The sequence below is a fragment of the Falco naumanni genome, chromosome 14 (genome assembly GCF_017639655.2).
Source record: "Falco naumanni isolate bFalNau1 chromosome 14, bFalNau1.pat, whole genome shotgun sequence".
NCBI lineage: Eukaryota > Metazoa > Chordata > Aves > Falconiformes > Falconidae > Falco > Falco naumanni.
In genome coordinates, this window is record NC_054067.1 from 9,133,305 (window position 1) to 9,157,735 (window position 24,431).

At 39.9% G+C, this 24,431-nt stretch overlaps 1 protein-coding gene across 4 annotated transcripts in view; it reads right to left on the reverse strand.

Moving 5' to 3' along the window:
• MTM1 (myotubularin 1) overlaps window positions 1–24,130 on the reverse strand; it is a 57,154-nt gene extending 33,024 nt beyond the window's left edge. For 3 of the 4 annotated variants that reach the window (XR_005830956.1, XM_040614428.1, XM_040614427.1), the window contains exons 1-7: window positions 24,032–24,130; window positions 20,731–20,886; window positions 10,225–10,296; window positions 9,305–9,377; window positions 7,704–7,798; window positions 6,567–6,677; window positions 5,546–5,647 (exon numbers count right to left, since the gene is read on the reverse strand). Coding sequence is in view for 3 of the 4 variants with exons in the window: in XM_040614428.1 (XP_040470362.1) it covers window positions 5,546–5,647; window positions 6,567–6,677; window positions 7,704–7,798; window positions 9,305–9,377; window positions 10,225–10,287 (444 nt within the window). In the remaining variant the exon portion in view is untranslated. Of the gene's footprint in view, window positions 1–5,545; window positions 5,648–6,566; window positions 6,678–7,703; window positions 7,819–9,304; window positions 9,378–10,224; window positions 10,297–20,730; window positions 20,887–24,031 lie in introns of those variants that run through there. The other variant, XM_040614429.1, reaches the window with a different exon arrangement.
• Between the last annotated feature and the right edge of the window lie 301 nt (window positions 24,131–24,431).

Genomic DNA, 24,431 nt, shown 5'->3' on the forward strand with positions numbered 1-24,431 from the left:
GCTTTCATGCCACAGTGCACATAATCTGAATGCAGTTCTACATTGCAGCAAGCAAAGGGGACAAAGAAATCATGCCATTTACAATATATTATGCATAAATTCTTGTATCATTTAACATAAGATCTGAGAGATGCTACCTTAATAAAATACATGGCTTGGCTTTTTGTGAATACAGGCTCTTTCATTTTAGTGCCCCTCACATACACACACCTCACATGTCAGGATGAAAACAAGGAACTTACTTCACTGCCCATAGGCATTTAGTATGGACCAGCTGGGTGTATATTTATATCCTTCAGAGGGCAGAGGAAGGTCGGAGAAGCAAAGTACATGACCAGCTACAGGAATTGCATGACTCCACAAAGCAGAAAAGCCCTGCCAACCTCTCTCAGCACATCATTATGCACTCAGGCAAGCCTTTCAAATACCAGAGTACAATAAGTTGGCTAGTTAGGCTCCATGCCTTCTTCACACATCTTTCCTTCCCTCCACATCAGTGGCACATCCCTGCTAAACCCTCCTTCTCCCCAAACAGTACTTTAGGTACTCTGAGCCTCCACCCTAACCTCCACTCATTTCTTTTTTCACTACACACAAAATCCATTCTCCTCTCTCATTGTTAATCCTTCCTCTCCAACAAAAAGCACTTCTCCACAGCTCCTATTTGCACCCAGCCCATTTTCCCAGGAATTAAATCAACTGCAGCTTCATTACATATGCCTGAATTTGACAAAAAAGGTTGGAATTTTTTTAAAATAAAACCTATGCATAGGAAACATTCAGGTTCAGCACAATATTGCAATAAAAGCGGTTTGGGTTTTTTCAGAACATGAACTGGCTTTTTAAAAATCAGGAACATATAATCAGAAAGTCTAACTGTGGTTTGTACAGGTATACCCGAGCCAAGCCTAGGTTAGTTTGGTTGGATCCTAAGTACAAGCAACAGTACAAGTTTCAGGTAGACGACCTGTTCAATAAATCAGTGCTTCAGGCAGCAAGCCTGAGCTGGCCTTCCTCCTCTCAGTACTGAGCCCAGCTAGCCAAAAGCCACTTGAATAAAGCACAGATCTACCTTAAGTTATACTGATTGCTGGTTTTGTCTCACATCTTGGGTTCAAAGCGGGGTAGTCTGCAATCACTTCCAATGTACTGACTAAATCTGGTTTAAGTTTGACAGAGATTAGTGCTACGTGTCTGATGGAAGCCCATCAATTCCTATTAGTCTATCAACTAATTAAAATCAGTTTCAAATTATTTTCAGCTGCCACGGGATATAGAAAGATGTAGTCAAGGAAAGCATTAAAGAGGTAAGAAATAAATAAAAGTATAGCAAATCATCACTCAGAAAACTTACGGGGTGCAAGGGTAGTGATCTATCAATACCTGTAGTTAAACAAAACAACTAAGACTTAACAATACATCAACTAAGATTTTTGTAAAAGCAAATTAAAGCCTCTTTGCACAGAATGCAAGTAGGGATTTAACTGCAGATCCATAGTCTAAAAGCAGACGACTACTGCTTCACCTGCAGCAGAAGGCTACTACTTCACTTTAAAACAGGCTTTCAAATTTTGTAATGTTTTTGCTAAGCTTCCTTTTTATGCTTCACTGTGCAAATAATTCTGTTTACTTCCTTGCAGGTGCTAACCTGCAATGTCAACACACAGTGTCTCTTTTTCAGTCCTCCTACAGATCAAGTGCTTGTCTTCAACATTCAATTTATCATTACCATTTTGCACACAAAAATAGTATGTGATACATCGGTTGCTCACAACAATGTAGTTCTGTACCATAGAGGAGAGGGCAGCTGCAATCTGACAATACAGACTGGCAAGCAGTCTATTTACAAATAGTTAAATATTTAGTCTATTCATAGAACACAGTACATAAATACATGCTCTACTTGTACATGAGCATATAACATATATACAATTTATTAAGTATTTGTACAATATGCATTACAAAAGAAGAAAGAAGCAAAACTCGAAAGTGTTGCACACATGCAAAGTAAATTGTTTTTTCTATTCCTAACTTACTGGTTTATGCTTTTCATATATCATAAGCTTTTACTAGTAGAAAAGGCTGTCGGTTTCTCAGTGTGTTTAAAGATATCATTACCCTTGCTTTTAATGTGCCATTACTACAACTCAGCCAGTTACATCATACCTGTTCATCTAACAACTAAGATCAGGCATTGTAGTATTTAAATAATTAACTTCTGATCATTTGCAAATACAGTAACCTTATACTTTAACTACCTACATCGGGAGTGGGAGAGGTCAGTCAGACAGCATGACTACCAGCGTCTCTCATCAAAACTGGCATTCCCACAGAGCTATCATGGTTAGAAATAAGTATGTATCATGTAGGTATTATGGTGGCGAATAATGTTATAAAAATGATGATGTGTAGTTTCAAGATAAGATCAGGAAGTGAAGCAGCTGCTATGCAGAAACTAAACTACAAAGACTAAATATATCTCATCTTTTGTGGAGTGCTATAAATATTTAATTGGGGGCGTGATTATTTTTTTAACTTTTTAAAAACACTCAGCAACAACTTTTCAATTTAGCACAATTCAAATTAGTATAAGTTGGCAAATGCAACAGAGGATTATGGATAGCAGTTGTTTTTTCTGTATCAACTATGCTGTCAGTCGGGCTATCAGATTTTACATTATGTTATTATTCAAGGAGATCTGCACCCAGCCTATGCTCAAACTGGACAGAGACAATTAGTTTCTGGAAGTAAGGAAAACACTGAGACACTGACCAATAGATGCACATAGACCCATGATTTATTAGAGGCTCTCAAACACTGCTGTTGGGATGGTGATGGAGAAAACACCATGAAAACACTAAGTACACCCTACCCAGAAATAATGTTTGGGGCTGTATTTACCATTCATTTGTCTGAGAATGGTACAGCATGAAGAAAACTGAAGCAAAGCATCTCTGAAAATTCTTCTTTAGGATCAGCTCTAAGAATATGGCTCCACTACAGATAAAAATCTGACATAAAATATAGAAATACAGATAAAAATCAGGACAGTAAAGTTTAGACCTTTATTGTCCTGATGATGCCTTCTTTCCACTGCAGAGCTGCACAAGCATCAGTGCTGCTGAACCAGCTGAACATCAAGGATGCAGTTCCACAAGGTGGTCTGAGCAAAATTAGCACTTTAACACTGCTAAAAATAGGATATTCCTCTCTTTTCTCTCCTGCCTGCTCCCTGTTCTACTTACAAGCCCTCTCTTGCACTGGTTCCGATGCATATTGATTTAAAACCAGGTCTCATCAATTTATTAAGTGGCACAAGACTAATTCAGAAAACAAGAGTATTTTGTGCTGGGTAAGTGAGCTACATTGGCTTACTTGGTGATTATAGAACTGTCAGTTTGGTATGAGAGGAACAATCAACCACATGGCTGGCAGGTAGAGAGAAGGAGACCAGAGAAAAGCAAGAGCTCAGCATTTGAATAGCAGAGGACTGCCACCTTCACCCAGCTGTCATGTGAAGTCACAGCACATTCTTTACAAAAGATCTCCCTGAGTGAGCTATCTGCATGGTCAGGGCGTTAGCATACGTTCAAAGGAGAGCGCAGGCATGCACAGCCCAGACACGCTGTCATATTCCGACAGTGAAACCTTGTTCTAAACCAGCCACTGAAAGACGCAGTCCCATAATTTCTCTTCATTCACATCCACCCATAGATGCCCCAACCCCATTGTCACATTGGGCTTACAAGACTGAGGAAACGACGCAGGGTAAAGCTTTTATTTTTTTCCTCTTTGTTCAGCTTTAGTTCCTTTCAGTTCCCTATCTGGTTCACCATGAAGCCTCAAGCTCATGCAGGGAAAACCAAGGCAGGAATGAACAACCAGGCAGAAACACCCAACTTTAGCAGGATCAATTTAAACTGCTTGCTGAAAGACTGTGAAAGCACACCATAAATACCACACACTTGCTTAGCTCATTTTAAAATTAAGGGCTCACCCACATTGTGACATCATGAAATAAGGACAGGTGCAACCATGATGTAATATGGGCTCACTTTATTTCATTCCCAAAGTAATCATAATTTATAACGTTTATAAGCTGCTCCCGACAGGAGCTAAGAGAGATAAAGTACAGCTATTCTGTCTTTTGTCACTATCTTCCCAAGTTTTGTGCTGAAGGCAAAATTACCTCTGCCTTGACTGAGCCTTTTGTTAAAAAGCATAACTTTTATTGGCAGGTTACATCCAAAACGGGCCAGGCCATGTAGTGATGAGCTTTACTAGGTTCAACAGGTGCAACAAATACAGCAGGAAGTGTACCACTCCACACATTACTCACTACCATTGCTAGACACCAAAACTGGGACTTTTTGCATGACAAAACCTAACACAAGTCCACATCTTATCACCATATTATTCAAGCCCTGTAGTTGGATTGGGCACCATAGAAAAAATCCCATAAGGGATGCTCCTAAGTCAGTTAAAACTTAATTTGCCCACAGTCACTACATGCAAATCCGTACAGGTCCTCAATGTAAGAAAAAAACCTCTTCACCATGAGAATAATTAAATATTGGATGAGATTGCAAAGCAAAGCGAAAACTTCTAAGCAAAAGCATTTATTTCTCCTTATGCTTTCATTCCACAGTTTGCATACAGAATGCAAAATTTCTGCAAAAATACTTACAAAGACTTAAATGTTTATAGAGTATAGCCCATTGATTGACATGTGTCTTCGGAGAAGGAAATAAGATTCCTGCTGCAGCCTCATCCACTCAACAATTACCTGAACAAACTTTTTAAGAATTCATAGCAGAACCCTCCAACATTTTGTGAAGAGAGCTCTCATACAATTATACTAAATGAAAGGAACGTAATCAAATGTAAAGTGAATTTTACAAAAGACAAAATAAAGCATTTACTGAAGAGATGTCAAAATGATTAACACCAAGAACAATACACAGATTTTGGCAAAGAAAGTGAAGGTAATGGTTAGTTAACACAATTGTTGCTCAATTCCTTCCATAAGGTGCTTTTTTTTAACCTGAAATAAATCTGGGTAAATTCATGACACTATTAGCTGCCTGTTATATTTTTCATCAGTTTCATCAATAAAACAAGTGTTGTCTTACCATATCTTCTTTTCCTGAAGTAAAACTCTTGGCAATTCATATTTATCATTACCTTGGAGACTGCCCAATAGTTTTAATATTGTCAAGAAATCAAGTAAGGCATGTACTATTGTATTTCCTAATTAGGGAGGACAACTTGCAGTCTCTAAGCAATGAAATCTGTGTGGATCAGAGATGCTCAGTAGTTTACCTGAAGTATAGCATACAGCATCCATAACTTTAAAAATACATACATTTAAGTGTTGTAAATGTACTAAACAAAACCATTAGTTCTTTTTAGTTTATGCTGACACCAGATTCTGTGGTTATTCTTTTTAAGCAGACGTGATGTCCATTAGCAGGTCAAACAGTTAAAGTTAATTGGCAAGAACTCTGCATTAAGACAACTCAATAGTATAAATGATGTAACTTACCAAGTTATGTGACTGGGGAAAAGCATATTTTGTGAGGACTTCAAATATATCTCTTCTACTGTGCCCTTCTTGTTTTAATGCAAACCGTAAATTTCTCATATCCTAAAACAAAGGCATTATCTTTTAAGTGAAAGCAGTAAGATACTTTTATCTGATGTACAAATGCTATATAGTACAGTAAACATGATTTAGAATCTGCTTGCAACACACCTCAAACCACTGTGAATGTACACTTTTATTTCTTACACCATAAAATAGAATAGAGCATAAGAATTCTACAAATAAAGCAGCACCACACTCTGTGTGGTGCAAATGCTGCTTTGGCATAAAGCCATCAGAAATGACTGAATCTGATTCACTGAAGTCTCATGGGCTATTGAACATTTGCAGGATGGGAATTAGTCTATGTTTTCAAAATGAAAATTTGCCAATAATCTGTTCAGACTACATTGTCCCTAGCTATTTTCTCATCACTAACATCCAAAATAAGCAATCTGCGCATTAACTACTAAGAATTAAATGTGTATACATACTCCATTAATGAGTCAAAGGATCCTGAATTATCCACTGGGAACTTCCCTATGACCATATTTTTTCATGGCAACAATTTTCTTGTGAGACTAAGGAAACAGAGATGGCTGTTACATAAGCTTTTCACTGCCTTTATGGCTTATAAAACCCCTGTTTGAGGTGTTCTTCAAAGATTTTAGGATTATAAAAAAATTGCTTTTAGAACTAATGAAATAATGAAGCAATGCAGGAATAATGCCCTAAAACAGGACTACTGTGCAAAACCTCTTGTCAAGTATGACTCAGAAAGGAAGACCAGCCCCTCTCCTCACATGCAGAGAGGACAGTTAAATAGCCCTTTGTACAAAAGGTATTTCCCTGTCCAGGTACCAACCCCCCTCTTTTTAAATTCAGCTGTGAGGAACGTGATTTTTCATTCCTATAAATAGGTAAGCAGTGAGAAAAGGAACCTATAGATTTCATTTTCTATTGAATTATTGGAAAGTCTTACTTTACAGGTTATATCTAATCCGTAAGAGTTCTCTCCTCTGCTTGAAGCTCCTCCCATTTTTTCAATCCTTGAAATTACACCCAATGGAACATTCAATATTACAACTGGATCCTGCAAGGAAAGTTTGAGTAAGGAAGATTAATCTAAAAAGAAGACTCAAGCGAAATGTTCTTATGCATTCTAGAATAGAAAGCAGACATGAAATACAGTCAAGGAAGCAGAAGTGTGTTTCTGCATTTGAGTCTCTCCTCCCAACACATTACGAAGTCTGCACAGTCACTCTACAGTCTTGAATACCATCCAGTTTAACATGCAACAAAAATACTTCATGCCTAATATGGTATGCAGGAAAAAAAGGTGGCAACACCCTAAAAGATGCCTTCTGCTACACACATCTGATTGCCTCTGTCTGCTAAGACGGCTTTATTGACATACAGGATAAACTAGAAAAAAAAATGAAAAAGAGATTACTAGTAGAGTTAGCTGCAACCAGAAAGACCTCAGTTCAATAGTCCTAAAACCTTACTTTTAAAAAAATACAAACAAAAACCATGTTATGAAACAGATAAGTGGCAACATGAAAGAGAATAAAATGCGCTTGTTATCGAACACATTGCTACTCCCACCGCCCATGTAAGGTTCTATTGATCAAAGTATTTTTCTTTTCCAGCAGCAAGGACAATCAAAATCTTGGTTTAAGTGATAGCCATTTTAAGAACTATTGCACATCATCAGTTGCTGCCCTTGATCTATCATAGAGTAAGCGTAAAGGGAGCAGCTATCAAAAAAGCTCCAACAGACAAAAGATACAGGTATCAGTTCAGTGTGATTAAACTGTAATTTTACCAGGCAGAAATAACACTTTTACAACACATCTGACTTTAAAGAACTTCCATTTTTACATGGATTTCTTAGTGGCACAAAGGCAATTACTATTTAGTCATTACACAGTTAAGATACGGTTATTACAAACAGATCATTCCCAGTGAAAAGCCTCCCATGCAATTCCACAAGCATACGTGGGCCACAACTAAAACAAATGAACTGGCCACAAAATAAACCAAAAGCAGTGGGGGTGAAGGGAAGGGGGTTTAAAGCCAACTCATCCCACCAAAGCAATTGTGGCATATTACTCACATTTTCCACACTTCTTAGGTATAGCCTGTAGTTTGTGATGTACACTCTTCCTTTAACAGGGCCATTAAACGGACACATATAAATAACATCCTTGTCTGTAAGAAATGCAGCATTTCTTAAAGATTGTAAAAAGAAAAAAAATCAGAGCTAAGGACAGCATCAGTTAAGTAGCAGTAAACTAAAGAGAGCTGCACTCATAACAGCCACTCAGAGATGAATGAATTTAAAAAGTAATAAATCTGAGTTTCGTCCACTTGAATTATTAGGAAAATGTGAAAAAGTTTCATATACTAAACTTTTCCAAATTAAATCAGCAGATTTCAGTAGCCTTCCCTAATTACATCTGTGTTCTTCTCTTTCTTGGCACTACACGGAAGAGGGCAGGACATAGAACAGCAAGCAGATTCAAGTCCTCTCTGTGACTACTGAACCAGTCTATTCACTATCCCAGAACAAACACATACTTCTATTGATATATTACATCTTTCAGTGCTCTGTAATCAATTCTGCACTGAACTATGTAGTTCAAGTTCTGAAGTGTTTAGGGAACTCACCATCCTGAAGAGAAACATTACATTTCAATTTGAGGCAATCAAACACAGCAGGGCCATCAGCAATGTTTCAGCAAGGACAGTAACAAAACAAGTACTAACACAAACTACTCAAAAAAAGACAGACTCAACTGAAGCAATGTCATTACAGACTTAAGCGAAGCAGTACAAACCACCTGTTTCTCCCTGTCCACTCATTTCTTTAGCCCAACCTGTTTATCTGCCTTCCACAACAAGCACCCTTCTTCCAGTGTGCTTCCCCAAAGCACAGACAATTTTCATAAGGATCACTCATCTTAGTCCCACACCCTCTCCCTCATGCCTTCCCCACAACTCTCCTCATTAAAAACCTCCCTCCCTCCTCTAAATCACTACTTTGGTTTCACCTCACCCAATCCTGTTCACAAATCCACCTAAAAAATCCTCAGGCAGGGGGAAGGAGAAGCTTCACAAATAGAAGACCAACCTCTTCCCATTGCATTCTGATCCCTCAACAAAAGCGCCCATGAGTGGAAGGGTCCATTCCAGTAAGAAGTCACTGTACACAATACATTAATCTTCCTTATGCTACAAAATTACTGTATGTAAATGAATAGTAGCTACACGCATGCCATGTTGTGTCAAGGAAGCGTAAGACTAGTACTTAGGGTAGGCATGGTTTGAGCTAAGTTTCCACAGTCCTGTACAAGGTATCGATTCATAGTGAGTGGCACACAGAATTCTCTTGACTTCAGAAAGCTTGGAGGGGCTCTCATTGCTAGACACCTGCTACTTAGCCTGTAGATACAATTATGACACACCTTGACTTGCCATTTCTTTGTATTGGAGGATCTGTAATGTGTGGAAACCAAAATTTTAAAGACTTAAAGTTATCTGTGGTGATGAAAAATTCTTATTGCAATGACTTAAAAAAAACTAATGATGTTTTAGCATGACTTACCCTGCCCCCAGCCCAAACCAGTCCAAATTATGAAAACAATCCAGTAAAGATACATGTAAATGCCAGACTCCTAATCAAGCATTGCATTAGGCAGCTATATAGCTTCATACCTGTAACTCTAGTCTCTCCTGGCAAACGAGGTATTTCTTCATTTTGTTCCCAGTTAGTTCCATCTTTTAGCATCTAAAGAAAGTACAATAGCGCATCCTATTTTAGTTACAATTCCTTCAAGTTCCAGATAAAACAAACAAACAAACAATCAACCTTTAAAGGTAATTTCTGCATGGGAAAGAACAGGTTTCTTCACAGTAGAAACTGACAGACTGAATCAAAACAGGAACACACACCACTATCCTAAGCTGCAGTTATTGAACATTTAAAGGTTGAACAGATCTGAAACACCAGCATGTTTTAGTATTTCTCCTTCTGAAAGAATAGTTAATTATATTTGCATTAAATTGGGATTAAATTTCTAAATTATAAGTTCTCTAAAGGTTTTGTGCATTTATTTTTCCAAGTATGCTGGGCTTGGAAGAACAAATCAACTGAAATCACTCAAGCAACGTACTCACAACTATTATACACAATCTACTCATTTGTGCCTTTCCCAAGTTCAGTATTTTTAATAATGATAAATAGAAAATAATCAGTTTTTGAAAAAATGTTTAAAAAGCTTAATAAAACCTTAGTTTCTGTTGTCTTGCACACAGGTTACATTTTCTTCAGCACACAGCTTCAAAAAGCTGAGGGGAATGTCATTTAGATTGCTTCAACGTATTTCACACTACAGATGAACATTTTAAGACTAAGCCAGCCAAACATAACTAGGTATAACTTATCAACTGCAGTACAGAATCCTTCTACAGCAAAGTGCCAAGAATTTTCAAGAATGCCACAGAATATTTCAATGTAGAAAACATGGATAAGCGTAAACATATTAGAATTGATTTTAAGGAGGCTCTCATAACTTGTGATACGGAGGATATTTTGAGATCTTTGATGTAACAAACATGAAAAAAGTTATACTTACCCTTTTACTTGAGGAACTCTCCAAGGAGTTTGAATTATATTTAGGTGTTGATGATGCGGCCATACTGGGTATCTGATGAGAAATCACAAATTAGAGACTTAAACTTCCTCCTGGAATACATACTGTTTATGGGAGAGATTTTAGACTTTAGAGATCCACAGGTAGAAATACAGAGCTTCCAAGACTGTTTTGCAAGTTATTAATTTTAAAAATTACACAATGCCTTATAATTGAAGATCACTATTTAAAAGCATCCAAATCTAATACGAAATTAATTACTACAATTACTCTGTGATTGGTTCTTCTTATAAGGAATATTCTGTATCAAGCTGTATTTTGGAATTCAGTTGTTTGTTGATTGAACTAGTAATAGTATTCAGACATTTAGAGTGTTTATTTTAAGTGACAGGATGTACGTACTACAAAATGCAATCTACTTGGATTTTTCATTTAGAAAACCAGGAACAAGCTATAAAAGTACTGCACAGCTCTTGAAATCACAAGCATGTCAACACACTCAAGTGTTTCAAGTTAAAAAAAAAAAAAAAAAGGAAGAAAAAAAATAAGGGAAGAGAAGGAAAAAGCAGGAGTTCCACAACACTTCTACATTTAAAAACAACCCCCCATTTCCTAAACTGAAACTTCAGTTAGCACACCAGAAGGGGGAGTGTCCAGCTTTCTGGTCAGAATAGCCTTGATATGTTTAAAAGAATATATATTTTTTTTAAAATGGTATTGATTAAAGACAGAATTGTATAATACAGGATTCATCATCTTAATTATTTCCTGACATCACACATGGGATCTCTAGAGCAAACACTGGGGAAAATTGCACATGGGATTTCTAGAAAAAAAAACACTGGGAAAATGTTCATACTTGAAGTCCCTCCAAACAGCAACTTTGTACCAAATTATACTTCCCTTTCACTAGTCACACGCCCTTCATCAAGTCCATTTGACATTCCAGAGCAATCCTGAAGAGGTTTTGTTTGTTTGTTTGGGGAAGGGAGTTTAAGGTGATTACAGACCACACAGCCTTTGTTCCTGTTCCATAAATGAAACACTGTAACTTTAAATAAATACTTACTCTCCCCTCTCAACACTGAAAAAAGTTTGCACATATCTCTGCAGCAGAAGTCAGCCCATGCTCCTGCATAGCTGGGCTCACAGTGACACTGCAACAGCCCTACACGAAGCGACACTGACAGATCAAAGTGCAAGATCCAAAATGCTTTGAAGTTACTGTAACAGTGCAGGAATGTGTCTGTGCAGGAAGAAGGAGGAAAACCATGACCTGAAATTGTACAGGTTTGTTACCTTCTTACACTGCTCAAGTCTTCCATAGCTCATGAAGAAAACACAGGAAACCTGACATTCTGTTTGAAACTGTAATATTCAGTGATACAGCCTATCAGTAGAAAAATCACTGCCTAAAAAAGAAAAAAAAAACGCACACCCAACCAAAACACCCCCCCCTTAACTTGAAAAAAAGAAAAAAAAAAAAAAAAAAGAAAAAATGCTTTTGAATGCTGCAGAACCTGTGTGACCCTGTTGCACAGAGGTGTACTGCTGCCTTTCTGCATCTCTGGCAGTCTCAGCTTTCTCCAGACACTGAAACAGAGCGGTCCTGACCTAATTTTAGTACAATGCCAACAACTTAAACGAAAAGCCATTAGCAATCAACATTAAATCACTGTTCTTTCAAACTAACCTCCACAGGAAAACTACTGCAACACTGGAGACTATAAAATTTAGAAGATAAAGTTTTTCCTTCCTTGCAATATCTTACATGCTATAAAACTTAAGGTACATTTAAGTTTTTCTATATTGCCAATGTTAACTTGGGAACATCCAAGATTTGTTCAGATGACTTTTCCTATAGAAGCTTATTCCAACAACCAGGTATTTATAAAGGTAAAAGGTGTATTTACTCAGAAGCTTGTTTAAAAATGTTTTCCATATTAAGTGGGTTTTGTTCATATTTTAAGTGAGAAATACCAGGTGAGACGAAGAGACAAAGGCACAGCACAGTCCCAGTTTTTCTGTCTGTATAGAAAGCGGTTTTAACTAGAGCTCACAAATTTAAATGAAGGTTGCACCAACGATGAGAGACAAGTGAGCATAAACAAGCCCTAGAAAAGTGACTTTTAAAAGATGTGGCAACCCTGAACAGATCTGCACTACAAAATGGAAATTTTGACTGCAGCAGGTACAGGCACACCCAGGCTAGCTGTTGATGTTGCAACCACAGCCACTCCACCAGCGAAGCCATAGAAAGACAAGCTTCAGCAGAGGTCACACAATCCCACCCAGGATCCTGGACACTCACCCCGGTGCCAACCCACTGCCTAAGCTCGTAAGAACAAAAAAGCTTGTTTGGACATTCCTTATGCCTTTCACTACAATCTCCAATCATAGCGTGTTTCTGCTGCTCACACAGGGGAACACTATGAAGTGTTTTAAAAGCCTTCTGTTTCCTCGCTTGCCTCCCTTACACACATTCACTAAGTTTTGGCTGAACTGTAGGCATAACATGAGGTGAGTTACGATTCTGAAATAATCATCGGACTCCGGAACACTGACTACAACTTTTCCAAACCTCAGTGTAAATTAGAAGGAATGAATACGCAGGGATCCCTTCAGATTCTCAGAAAAATTTCTCTTTGTAGAACTTGACACACAGCGGGACAGAGCTCACCTCCCCACCATGCCACTTCCAACAACCAAGACGTCTGTGGAGCTGTTGCAGCAGACCTCTGCGTGCATGTAAGCTTACTTTGTGTAAAATTCCCCCAACTCTCCATGAGACTAATTTATTTAAACATTCTACACAGTGAGAATGAACTCACTCACCAACTTCAATTTCTATAGAGTATTTCATTACAGAATTACAACCAACTACTCTGTTTCGTTTCCAACACTTTAATGATGCAAATTTGACTTACTCAGAGTTAATTAAGTTGAATAAATATGTATTGAAGATAAGGTGCTATCTGTCAGATACTTTTTTTAATCCATCATCAAACATTTTCACTAAAATTAATATGAGTTATTTCATCCGTAGATAAGTGGAAGAATTCTTTTAATGCTACCTAAATTTTACTTTGAAATCCAATTACACTTAAAAAACCCAAATACTAACATGCACGTTTATATCCATCCACGTTTCCTTCATTTCAGTAAGCAAGCTATGGTCAGGTATTAAACTTTACATTACAGAACACCCAATTAGCATTTTAGAACAGTGTCTGCTGCTGGACCCCAGCACAAGACAGGCATTGGTAGGGGGTTCAGCAGAGGGCCACCAACACGACCAGGACCCAGAGCACCTGCCCTACGATGAGAGGCTGAGGCAGCCGGAAATTGTTCAGCCTGAAGAGGAGACTGCTTCAGTGGGACCCCACAGCTGCCCACCCACCAGTAGTACCTCTGAGGTGGTTACTGAGAAGAGCCAGAGTCCTCGAAGCAGTGAGTGATGAGAAGACAACACACAACACAAACAAAATAGATTCCGGCTCAATTTAAGGAAAAACCCCACTACTTTTGCACAGTAAGGCAGTCAGGCAGTGAAAACAAGGCCCAGGGAGGTTGCAGCCTCCATCCTCAGAAATTTTTAAGACCCAATCATGTAAAGCTTTCAGCAGCTGGGGCTGACCCTGCTTTGAGCGAGGGGTTGAACCAGAGACCTGCTGAAGTCCCTTCTAACCTGAACTGCTCTATGCTTCTGTGATCTTCAGACAACAGACAAGATTAAGTTCTCATTTAAAAATACTCAAAGACACACCCTTAAAGAAGTGGACTCCTCTGTATCAAAAGAGCAAACAAGTTTTCAAAAACATTTAAAATGAACATGAAATATTTCCTTTTAAAATATAATTTATTTTTCTGACAAATTGTAGAAGCTGCTTCTGGCAACTTCCCAAAGTAATACTGCCATGAACAATTCAAAAACATACTCCATCATAGTCTTAAAATAGCTACAACTTTCTCATTATCACAGAGCAGCAGTAGTCCTTCCACACAGAGAAAAATCTTGCAAGTAGTTTTCCACTGCAGAGACATTTTATTCCCCAGTATCACCCATATGTACTTCTATACTTGCACAAAAACTGAAAGCCATGCAAGTCTCACACTTGGCAGCAGCTGAACTGAAGTACAATTACTCTGCAAATTGAAAATAAATCAGAGAGCTTTGTTTATGGTATTCTGCAGTTACAAACAGTTGAACATTCTTCCCTGAATCCAGAATAGCAAGGAGACAAAGAAATTTTACTGGATTTAACTTGAACTAATAAACAAAGCTTTGTTAAAGTTACCAGAACTTAATATAGTAACACTACCAAGAAATGTAGGCTCCAATGATCTTACAATAACAATTAAACTACTTGGAATCTTTATTTTCATTAAAGATTATATTTATACTTGTGCTTCCTAGGATTCATGGGAATGGAGGCGCAACAACATTTGAAATGGTAGGCGCTGAAGGCCAGATTTTAAGTAATTTCAAGGATCCTATCTGCTGTTTATGAATAAATGCTGACAGATATCAGCACATGCCCACACAGAAAATCTAAATAAACTTTAAAACATGTAAATAAGCTTTTGAGGGTTAAGAAACTGAAGTGGCAAGCTATTCATTCTTTACAGTTCTTCACTGGCAACAGGTGAGAGAATGTATGCAGCACAGCTTGGAAAGATCGCCAAGACTCATGTTTAGATTGACAGCAGCCTGGTAAAACTAGTTTTCATTGTTTATAACACGGAAGAAATCAAAGTTCATTTGACATTTTGCTGGTCCTTTTAAGGCTTCACCTTCACACCATAATCTTACCAAATAATTTGTAACTATTATATAACTGAGCCATGCTTGTCTCAACCTAAAATCTTAACACATATAAAGAACCAGTTTGTGCCCAACCACAACATAACCTGCATCAGCCAAAGGATTACTACCACAAACATCTGAAATCAAGTAAACTGCACGAAGTAAACTGGGAGCACCACTTTCCAGATATTGAATATTTTTGACCATCACTGATTAAAGCTTTGGAAGAAAACCTCTTCAAATTTGTACCTACATCAATCATCTGGAGCAAAAAAAAATTGACACCACTTAATGTAAAATGAAGCTTTTAACTTTATATAGTCCATAATGTTCAATATGTTACTCCAGAAAGACTGAGGAAATTAAACTGCTAAATTACTATACACAGAAGACATTTACAGAATATACTGAGTAAGAAGTAAACATGGCAAAAAAACATTAGTGACACATATTACTGTAGTTGAAGCAGTTATTGTGTGTGTGTATATATATATACATCTGCATATAAATATAAGGGCAACTGGATAAGCATGAGAACTATTTGCTTTTACCAGAATCAGATTTATCAATACAGTAAAAATGAACAACAGTTTAACTGAACATCTTCTAGAAGCGTTCCCGTTTCTGTCACACATCAACAACCATGACACAGCACAATGCCAAAGTTCTCATAATCCTGCTCCATATGATGATCTGTGGAAGCATCTAAAGAGTCTGTGCACCTCCAAGGCCTCTCCTAAAAATACAGTTACAAAATTTACTAAATCCCTTCATTTGCTGTCATAGTAATTCAGAAAAGAATTAGAGCACTTCTAAAGTTACAGTCACAATTAGACAATTACATGACACTTGAAAACCATCAGTGCACTGGGTTAATCATTTAAGACCTGCAAGACACCTGCCAGTCTAGATAAAAATTAAGTTATTTTCATAGTTAGACCTGATAACAAATAAGGAATTATTTCAAAGAGAAGAAAAATAATAATATATTAGTAAACAATTTTTCACTGTGTTTGAGAGGTAAGTGTAAGTTAGTGTGGGTATATAGAAAAAGCTGCTTGCACTTTCATTTGAACATAAGCAGCAAAAAAATGAAAAAGCAGGTTTATAGTGACAAAGTATGCTGGTGTTACACAGATTACCGTAGAGTTTTATTAGGTACAGTAACAACCTACAGAGCTAGTATGAATATATTGCCTTGTGTTTCCCGCAATAACATTAAAAGCATAAAATACAAAGTCCTAAAAACAAAACCACATCTGTCAGCACCACAGCTGCACAGAAGAGATAACACATAACACATAGGTTTTCAGAAATAACATAGAATAGAGTAGAACTCTAGGAATTTCTAAGACAGTAGCAAAATTAAGCTAAGACAACCATGTAGGGAGAAGGAAAAAAATCCAAAACACATAGAAGTATTTCACTCTAAGCAAAAAAGAACACAAATCCTTTAAAAAAAATCAATTATGGAAAAGCAACAGTCTATCATATCAGCAAGTCACTGAAATAAGCATCAGCATCTTTAACGCCAGTAAACAAGCATTTAATCTAATGAAATCAAGGGCAGTCATTCATTTCATTAAAGGTTAATAAAATTTTAGAATTTTATATAAAGATATATAGGGTTACAAAACAAATCACAAGAAAGATCTACACTACAGCAACGAAGGTCGTTTTCCAGACATCAGCTGTCCCTAACAAAATAGCACTAATCAACCAAGAAGAAATACAGTGAAACCAAAGTGCCACAACCAACTAATCAAGTTCATAAAAATATCTCTTTCACACTCATATAACCAGTTATATTTAGTTGTATTTTAGCACAAAGGGACTATACTCAATAACGGAAACAAAAATGAGGTAGCAGAAGTCTCCAAAGTCCAACAAAGCTACAAAAAGTAAGTAGCGTAAAGGCAGAGCATTCCAGTTTCAAACAGATAAAGCTTAAAAAAAAATCACCACCACACACACACACACAACCAAATCACCAAAATACCCATGCCACAGAAATACTTGCTTACATTTATTTCCAAGGGAAATAAAAAAACCCAAAACATTAAAACTTCTGCAACAGTGAAAGATGCCAATGCGGGGGGGTGTGGTGTGTGTGTGTAGAAGAAAAACTCTCTTTTTTAAGGAAGAATTCTAGAATAGTTTGGTCTGGAAAGGGCCTTTCAAGATCATCTAGTCCTATCCCCCTGCAATGAGCAGGGACATACCTCTTCAACTACAGCAGGTTGCTCAGAGCCCCACCCAGCTTGACCTTGAATGCTTCCAAGGATGGGGCATCAACCATCTCTGTGGGCAGTTCCACTGTTTCACCACCCTCATCACTAAAAATCCATTATATCTAGTATAAATGTTCCTCTTTTAGTTCAAAGCCATTACTGCCTGTCCTATTGCAACAGGCCCTGCTAAAACGTTTGTCCTTTTTATAAGTCTTCTAAGTACTGGCAGGCTGCAGCAAGGTCTCCCTGGAGCCTTCTTTTCTCCAGGCTGAACAACCCCAACTCTCCCACCCTGTCTTCATAGAAGAGGTGCTCCAGCCCTCTGATCATGAATCATAATAATATTGTTCATGCTCTCTGACCTGATATATTTAGACTACTTAACTAAAAAACAGAATTTAACATTTAAAAGCCATGCAGTATGGGCATCAAAAACATGCCTAGAGCAATGCCAATTCACACATCATAGTTACATGTATTTATTTACCTGCGGCCACCAGCAATTACCTGTCACTCCTTATGCAACTGATGGCAAACAGAAAGAAAGGAAAACTGACTTACCTGTGAGATTAAGTATCAAGCAGGAAAAGGAAGAGGTTCTCTTAAATCACTTGATAGCACTTATGGTTTCTTACGTCAGAGCTCAAGTGCAAATCATATCTATGATGTACAACAACAAACCACCTTTACATGTCAAGTCATAAGCTTCTACCTGCACTTAGTCCAGAGTGGATCTTTGGAATCAGTAAGAATTGCTAGATCACAGAATCTCCTGTTTCTTCTTTACCATCACAGTTACAGGATATAAAATCCTGCCAAGTGTAACTTCTTAGTAATGGAGTCTGCAGCCCTTATCTTTCCTCAAGTAGATCCTCATGATTTTACTGGTCTGAGACTGGCTCATTCCACTAGTGGGCCTTCTCCCTTAGCATCTAAATAATACACCCCATTTGTATGTACTTACGAAACCTACATTTCCCAGGGAAACCATGCCAGCAGTACAAGCTTCAATGGTATACTGTGCATGTAGAATGTATGCTACTGTTTGCACTTCTGCAATGAAGTTTTTAAGTCAGTTAAATTCATCAATAATGCATTAAAATTTTCTGTATCCTACCAAAAAAAAGTATCGCTTATGAAAAAGTTTGCAATTTGGAGCCACCCGTCTGCTAAACACCAGTTCTCCACCAGGCTTCCTGTCTTTAAAATAAACGTACTCCTGAATCCCACACGTTGCCGGTCCTCTGCTAGACTGAACAGCAAGCTGTACAACTCTACACGAACTGCTAAATTTGTTTGCAAAGAATCAGAAATGCTCCTTCTCCCAGAAAAAGCATTCTCTGGTTCCCTAATGTGTCCTGTATTTGAAAGGGCAAATCATTGTCTCCAAAGGACTCAATATGAACAAGTGCAAATGAACAAAAGTTCACAACAGTCAAGTGACTTATTTACTTCAGCAAACAAATCAGAAGCATGACAGTTGCCTGCCCACTGGTATTAGGCTTACTACACCAGGTAGTTCTGAAGATATTAGCAGGAAAACCTTGCACTAATGAAAAAAAAATAAAATCTTGACAATGAAGTTCTACAAGTGGGAGCAAGCAACAAGAGCTTGGCAGAAAGTTTGGTAAGTATTTTCTTCGTGCCACCAGATCTTACGCACTTCTGTGTATATGTTTCTTTAAAAAACCATAAAACAATAATGTTGTTGCTTGCACATGGGAAGCCATAAATAATAGCTGGAGGGAGCAAATAAAAATCTTCAGTTCTGTCTTGATTGATATTTCTCCTGTCTTCATTTGAAGGTTTTCTTTTACTGTCTTAACTTCTCACGGAATTTGACTCCCACTCTATTTTCAAAGCAAAGCAAAACTGTCAACAAAACCTAACATAAAAGTTTGTAACATTACTTTTTCTAATCATCAACCCAATTGCTTCCTCATTTCTAATTATATTGAAAACATAGCTTAGGGTGATAACCCTGGCTTTCATCCTGACAAGCTTTCTTGTGGGAGAGTTACAAGCACCCTCACAAAGAGATGATATAGCAGGACACATGCCATTATGGACACTAAGTAACTTACCTGTTGATGGACTCTGAGCTGTTAGCTAGATATTTCTCATGCTTTGTATCACAGTAAGAAGGAAAAGCAGCATCTGCTTCAGTGGCAATAAATACAATTATTTGCTAAGGCCTGTTTTCTAGCAATTATCAGAGATCTATTCCTTGTAATTCATGCTGACAATTATTTCTGTCCACTTGTACTTGCCGATTGCTTCTCCTGTGTCTGTTCTATGCATAGTATCTTTCTCTTGCCATGATTATCTTTTTTACTTACTTTTTCTTAATATTTACTCTAGTAACCAAGTTCTGAAGTGGAAGTTCAGTCATATGAGTGGATCAAAGAAGGTAGTTTTCCCTCTATGCATGTAGTCCTGTACAGCAAATAGCTGTTAAGTCTAGCTAGAATAGGTGGCACGACAGAAGCGAGTAGCTGTTGTTAGGAACCATTAGTCACATTACCTCTAGAATCAGCATTACATCTGTAGGAAACCTATATGCCTGAAGGCTGATCCGTGGCTTTCTAAACCCACCCAGTCTATTTTCTCTACTCTGCATCCCCTGCAGGGATGTATACCTCCCACATTGTCAAAAGCTGATGCAGTTGACAGGAAAGCCTATGGGACAGCAAATACAGCTTCAAAGTTTTCTATTAAGAGAGCCTTCAGTTGCTCCCTGCTCATTCTTCTTGAAAGATATCCCCTTAGGCCACTGCAGTTCTATTGCTAAAGATTTAACTGATGATTCCACAAGAGAAATGGAAATTGTATCTCTTATATAATGAAATCCTGTGTGTGTGTGTGTGTGTGTGTTTGTGTGTATATATATATATTAAAAAAAGACACTGTAACGGTTAAAATTACATCCCCTACTCAGGCTTTCCTCCAACTTTCCTTTGAGAACATGTACAACCGATGCATCAGACTCCTCCTCCTTCATCTGCTGTGTTATTTCTTTCTTCCACTGCATGGATTGCTTCTCTAAATACACGTAATACTACAGAGAAAGTATCATTCTGAGTTTGTGTCTGAAAGAAGCAGACTGAGGACTATGAAGAAGTCATCCACAAACGGTTCTTTGCTTTAATCCCTAAGAAAGGGGAGATTGGGGCTATCCTAAGTCTTTCATGGGGCAGCACCATACGTTTGCGTGTGCTCTCTTCCAAGTAACAGGTAGGTACTGTGCCAGACACAGAAAGCTCAATACTTCTGTATTCCACATTTGCCTATGTCCGTTATGCATTAACGGGTCCAGTCACATCACAGAGTCTCTGGCATACAGCCTCTCCAGTCATTTTATGCAACAACCCAGCAAAGAGTCTGTGCGCCAATTACTTATATTTTGTTGAAATACACAGACTACATCTTACACAAAAGTGTAGCACTTACTTTTGTTTTCTCTTGCTCAGAAGTTTCCAGGTTTAGTAAGTCATTTCAGTTGTAGAAAATATATAGGTGTCCACTCCAGTGCAAGCTGAGAGGACGACTGTGTGTTCATTCCTTCAACTCTCGAACAGCATTGGAGTTCTGTGCTGTAGCTGGCCCCTGACAGGAATGGAACAGGTAGGAAGACATTGTTAGCACTTTAAGAACTAATGTCAATTGCAATATTCTGTAACAAAATAAATAAATTCTTAAATAAAATAAAACCTCCAGAAAGGAAGCAAACTCACAGAACAGTTGCTACTAAAAACATTCTGGAGAAAGGAAACAAACAGGTCTAGTTCTTTTTATGTTTCACCTTGCATCAGGAGGTTTGGCATCAAAACGATGGAACTGAGAACTTTCTCTTCTAGAAATTTAAGATATGGCTTTGAATCCACAGTGAGGTGGACCGAGAACTGGCTGAACAGCAGAGCTCAGAGGGTTGTGACCAGCAGCGCAGCCTAGCTGGAAGCCTGTAACTAGCAACTAGCAGCATTCCCCAGGAGTCAGCACTGGGTTCAGTCTTGTTCAACTTACTCATCAATGACCTGGATGAAGGGACAGAGTGGGCTGAGCAAATCAACAGTTTGCTGATGAAAGAAAAATGGGAGGAGCGGCTGATACACCAGAAGGCTGCGCTGCCATTCAGCAAGGCCTGGACAGGCTGGAGAGGAACCTCAGGAAGTTCCACAAAGGCCAGTGTAAGGTCCTGCACCTGGGGAGGGACAGCCCCACGCAGCAGTTAGGCCAGGTGTTGACCTGCTGGGAGGCAGCTCTGCTGAGAAGGCCCTGGGACTACCGATGGGACAGCAAGTTGCCCATAAGCCTGTAGTGTGCCCATGTGGCCAAGGCGGCCAGTGGGATCCTGGGGAGCGTTGGGAGGAGCATGGCCAGCAGGTCCAGGGAGGTGGTCCTCCCTGTCTCCTCTGCCCTGGTAAGGCCGCATCTGGAGTGCTGGGTCCAGTTCTGGGCTCCCCAGTTCAAGAGGGCCTGGGAACTGCTGGAGAGGGTCCAGTGGAGGGCTGCAAAGACGATGAGGGGACTGGAGCATCTTCCTTGTGAGGGGAGGCTGAGGGAGCTGGGCCTGGGTAGCCTGGAGAAGGGAAGGCTGAGAGGGGATCTTATCAATGTCTACAAATATCTTAAGGGCAAGCATCAAAAGGATGAGGCTGGGCTCTGTTCAGTAGTGCCCAGACATGATAAGGGGCAGCGGGCACAAACTGCAACAAAGGAAGTTCCATCTGTATATGAGGAAGAACTTTACTTGGAGGGTGACAGAGCCCTGGGACAGGCTTCCCAGAGAGGTTGCAGAGTCTCCTTCTCTGGAGATGTTTAAAACCTACCTGGACACAACTCTCTGCAACCTGCTGTAGGTGATCCTGCTTTAGCAGGGGTTGGACTAGATGATCTCCAGAGGTCCCTTCCAACCCTGACAATTCCGTGACATGTTTCCAACATGTAAATCATAAGCATGGTTAAAAGTCTGCATAAGTTTCCCACACATATTTGGGCACCTTTCTGCACACAGTTAAGCACTTCCTCTCATCCCTTCCAAAACAACACTGCCATTCATTTGGGTTCTTTTTTTCCCCCAAATACATTCAGGAATGACTTTCATATGAAAGCTGCTATGTAAACTTGGCAAAGTCAGAAGGAAACAAAACTTATTTTTACCCGATTTGAGTTCACAGAAAAAAAAAAACCAACTACGTTTTCTCCTTTAAAAGAACACACACAATATTAAAGATTTGCAGTTGCCTCTCATTACATTAGTCCTGCACTCTATTCTTAGTTAACACTGTAACTCTATGCATCAGGAATATGTTAACACTAGAGTATGCTCAACCTCAGTGATGCTTCAAGCCCTTCTCTTCGGCAAGTGTGCCTTTTGGAAGTTTCCTTCTGATCAAGCATAGAATGATCAACAGTGCAAAAAGGGAAAATTCTGCATGTATGTAAATTATTGAAAACACCTCTATATCTCATCTCTTGCGACATCTGCCACACAATGAAGCTGCATACAGACCCAAAAGTTCTGTGTGTTAAGGCTCATTGCACTTACCAGCTTTGTTAATAACTGCACAGCCTAACTTTTTTAACCACCTAAACCACAAATTAACGTTAATACGAAAACCGTATCAAGAAAGAGGTTCTAGTTTCACCCAGTGCTAATCCTGTACCATGAGAAGTCTGCCCTTCAGATCTGGTTAATGATAAACAAGTATATAATGACCAGCAAGCAATGAGCACGATATTGCCCCAAAACGGGTATTACGCAGTAGAGCCAAGGTACTTTTTAAATGTACATAGTTTTGACTAATACCTATTGTGACAAGTCCATCTACAGGCCAACTGCAAAACACTTAACATCTATGCAATTTTAAAACTGAGTTTGCCTATGTTGCTTTCTACAGGACCAAGAAAAAATGGGGCTTTCTGTGAAAAGAAAAAAAGCTAACAGTCCTTTTACACTCTTAATTACACCTACATCTGAAAAAAACTCAGAAAATCAAAGGAACAAACCAAAACCCACTAATCAGACACTGTCGGAATTACACTTTTTGGCTGCCAAAGCACAAACACCAGCAAGCAGAAACACTCTATCACTTTCCAGAGTCATTTCTTGTTTTAAATTAAGCAAAAACGTTTGCTCTGGAATGGAAGGTTTCTGCTTTCAGCTGTGAACACTCAAAGAAGTCACAAGATTCAGAACAAAATTTAAGCCAGTCAGAAAGGAACACTACAGAGGCTTGTAAGTCTGAAAGCGAATCAAGAGCACTCGGGGTATTTTTTCTATCCCAAGAGCGAATTTCTTTTTGCAGGAAAGGTACAAATCACAGTTCACAGGCGCCTTGCTAAGCCGCGGCGCTGGGCGATGCGCTCCGGCACCGTCCCGCTTCCAGCCTGATTCAGCACAGCGGGGCGAGGGCCCGGGGCCGGAGCGGGCAGCACCCAGCCGCCGCAGAGGCCGTGCCGGGCCCCGCCGGCCGCAGGGCCCCGCCGGCTCCCAGCAGGCGGGCTGGCACCGGGGTCGCGGGGCTCCCCCAGGGCCGGGGGCGGCGGGGGGGGGCTTCGCAAAAACCCCCAGGGCAGCCGGCGGGGGCCCTGAGAGAGAGGGGCTGGGCCGGAGGGCAGGCCCGGGCCGGCAGCCGCCCCCGCCTGGGCACACCGGCGCGGGGACGGGAGGGAGGGCTCCCCGGGGCAGGGGCAGGGCCCGCCGGCGTTACCCCGCCGCCCGGCCCGGCCCGGCCCCACCGAGACTCACCGCGACGCCGACGCCGCCGCGGGCCCGACTGCGCCGCCCAGCGCTCCCCGCGCCGGCCCAGCCCGCCCCTCACGTGACGGGGCGGTGCCCCGCCCGCCGGGAGGCGCGGGGCATGCCGGGAGCGGGGGGCGCGGGGCGCGAGGGAGGGCGGGAGCGGCGGCGTCTACGCGCCTTGCCCCGGGAAGCGCAGGGAAACCGCCGGGAATAGAGGGAACCGGGGGGGGGGGGGAAGGCAAACACGGGGGGGGGGGCGCCCAGGGTAACGCAGATCCAGCAGGTCGATCGGTGGCCGTCACTGTGCAGAGGCGGCCCAAGCCGCCTGCGTGCGCCCTGCCTACAGATACAAACCGACACGGAGTAAAAGAATCGGTGATGCAGGTGCCAGGGGGATTATTCATGT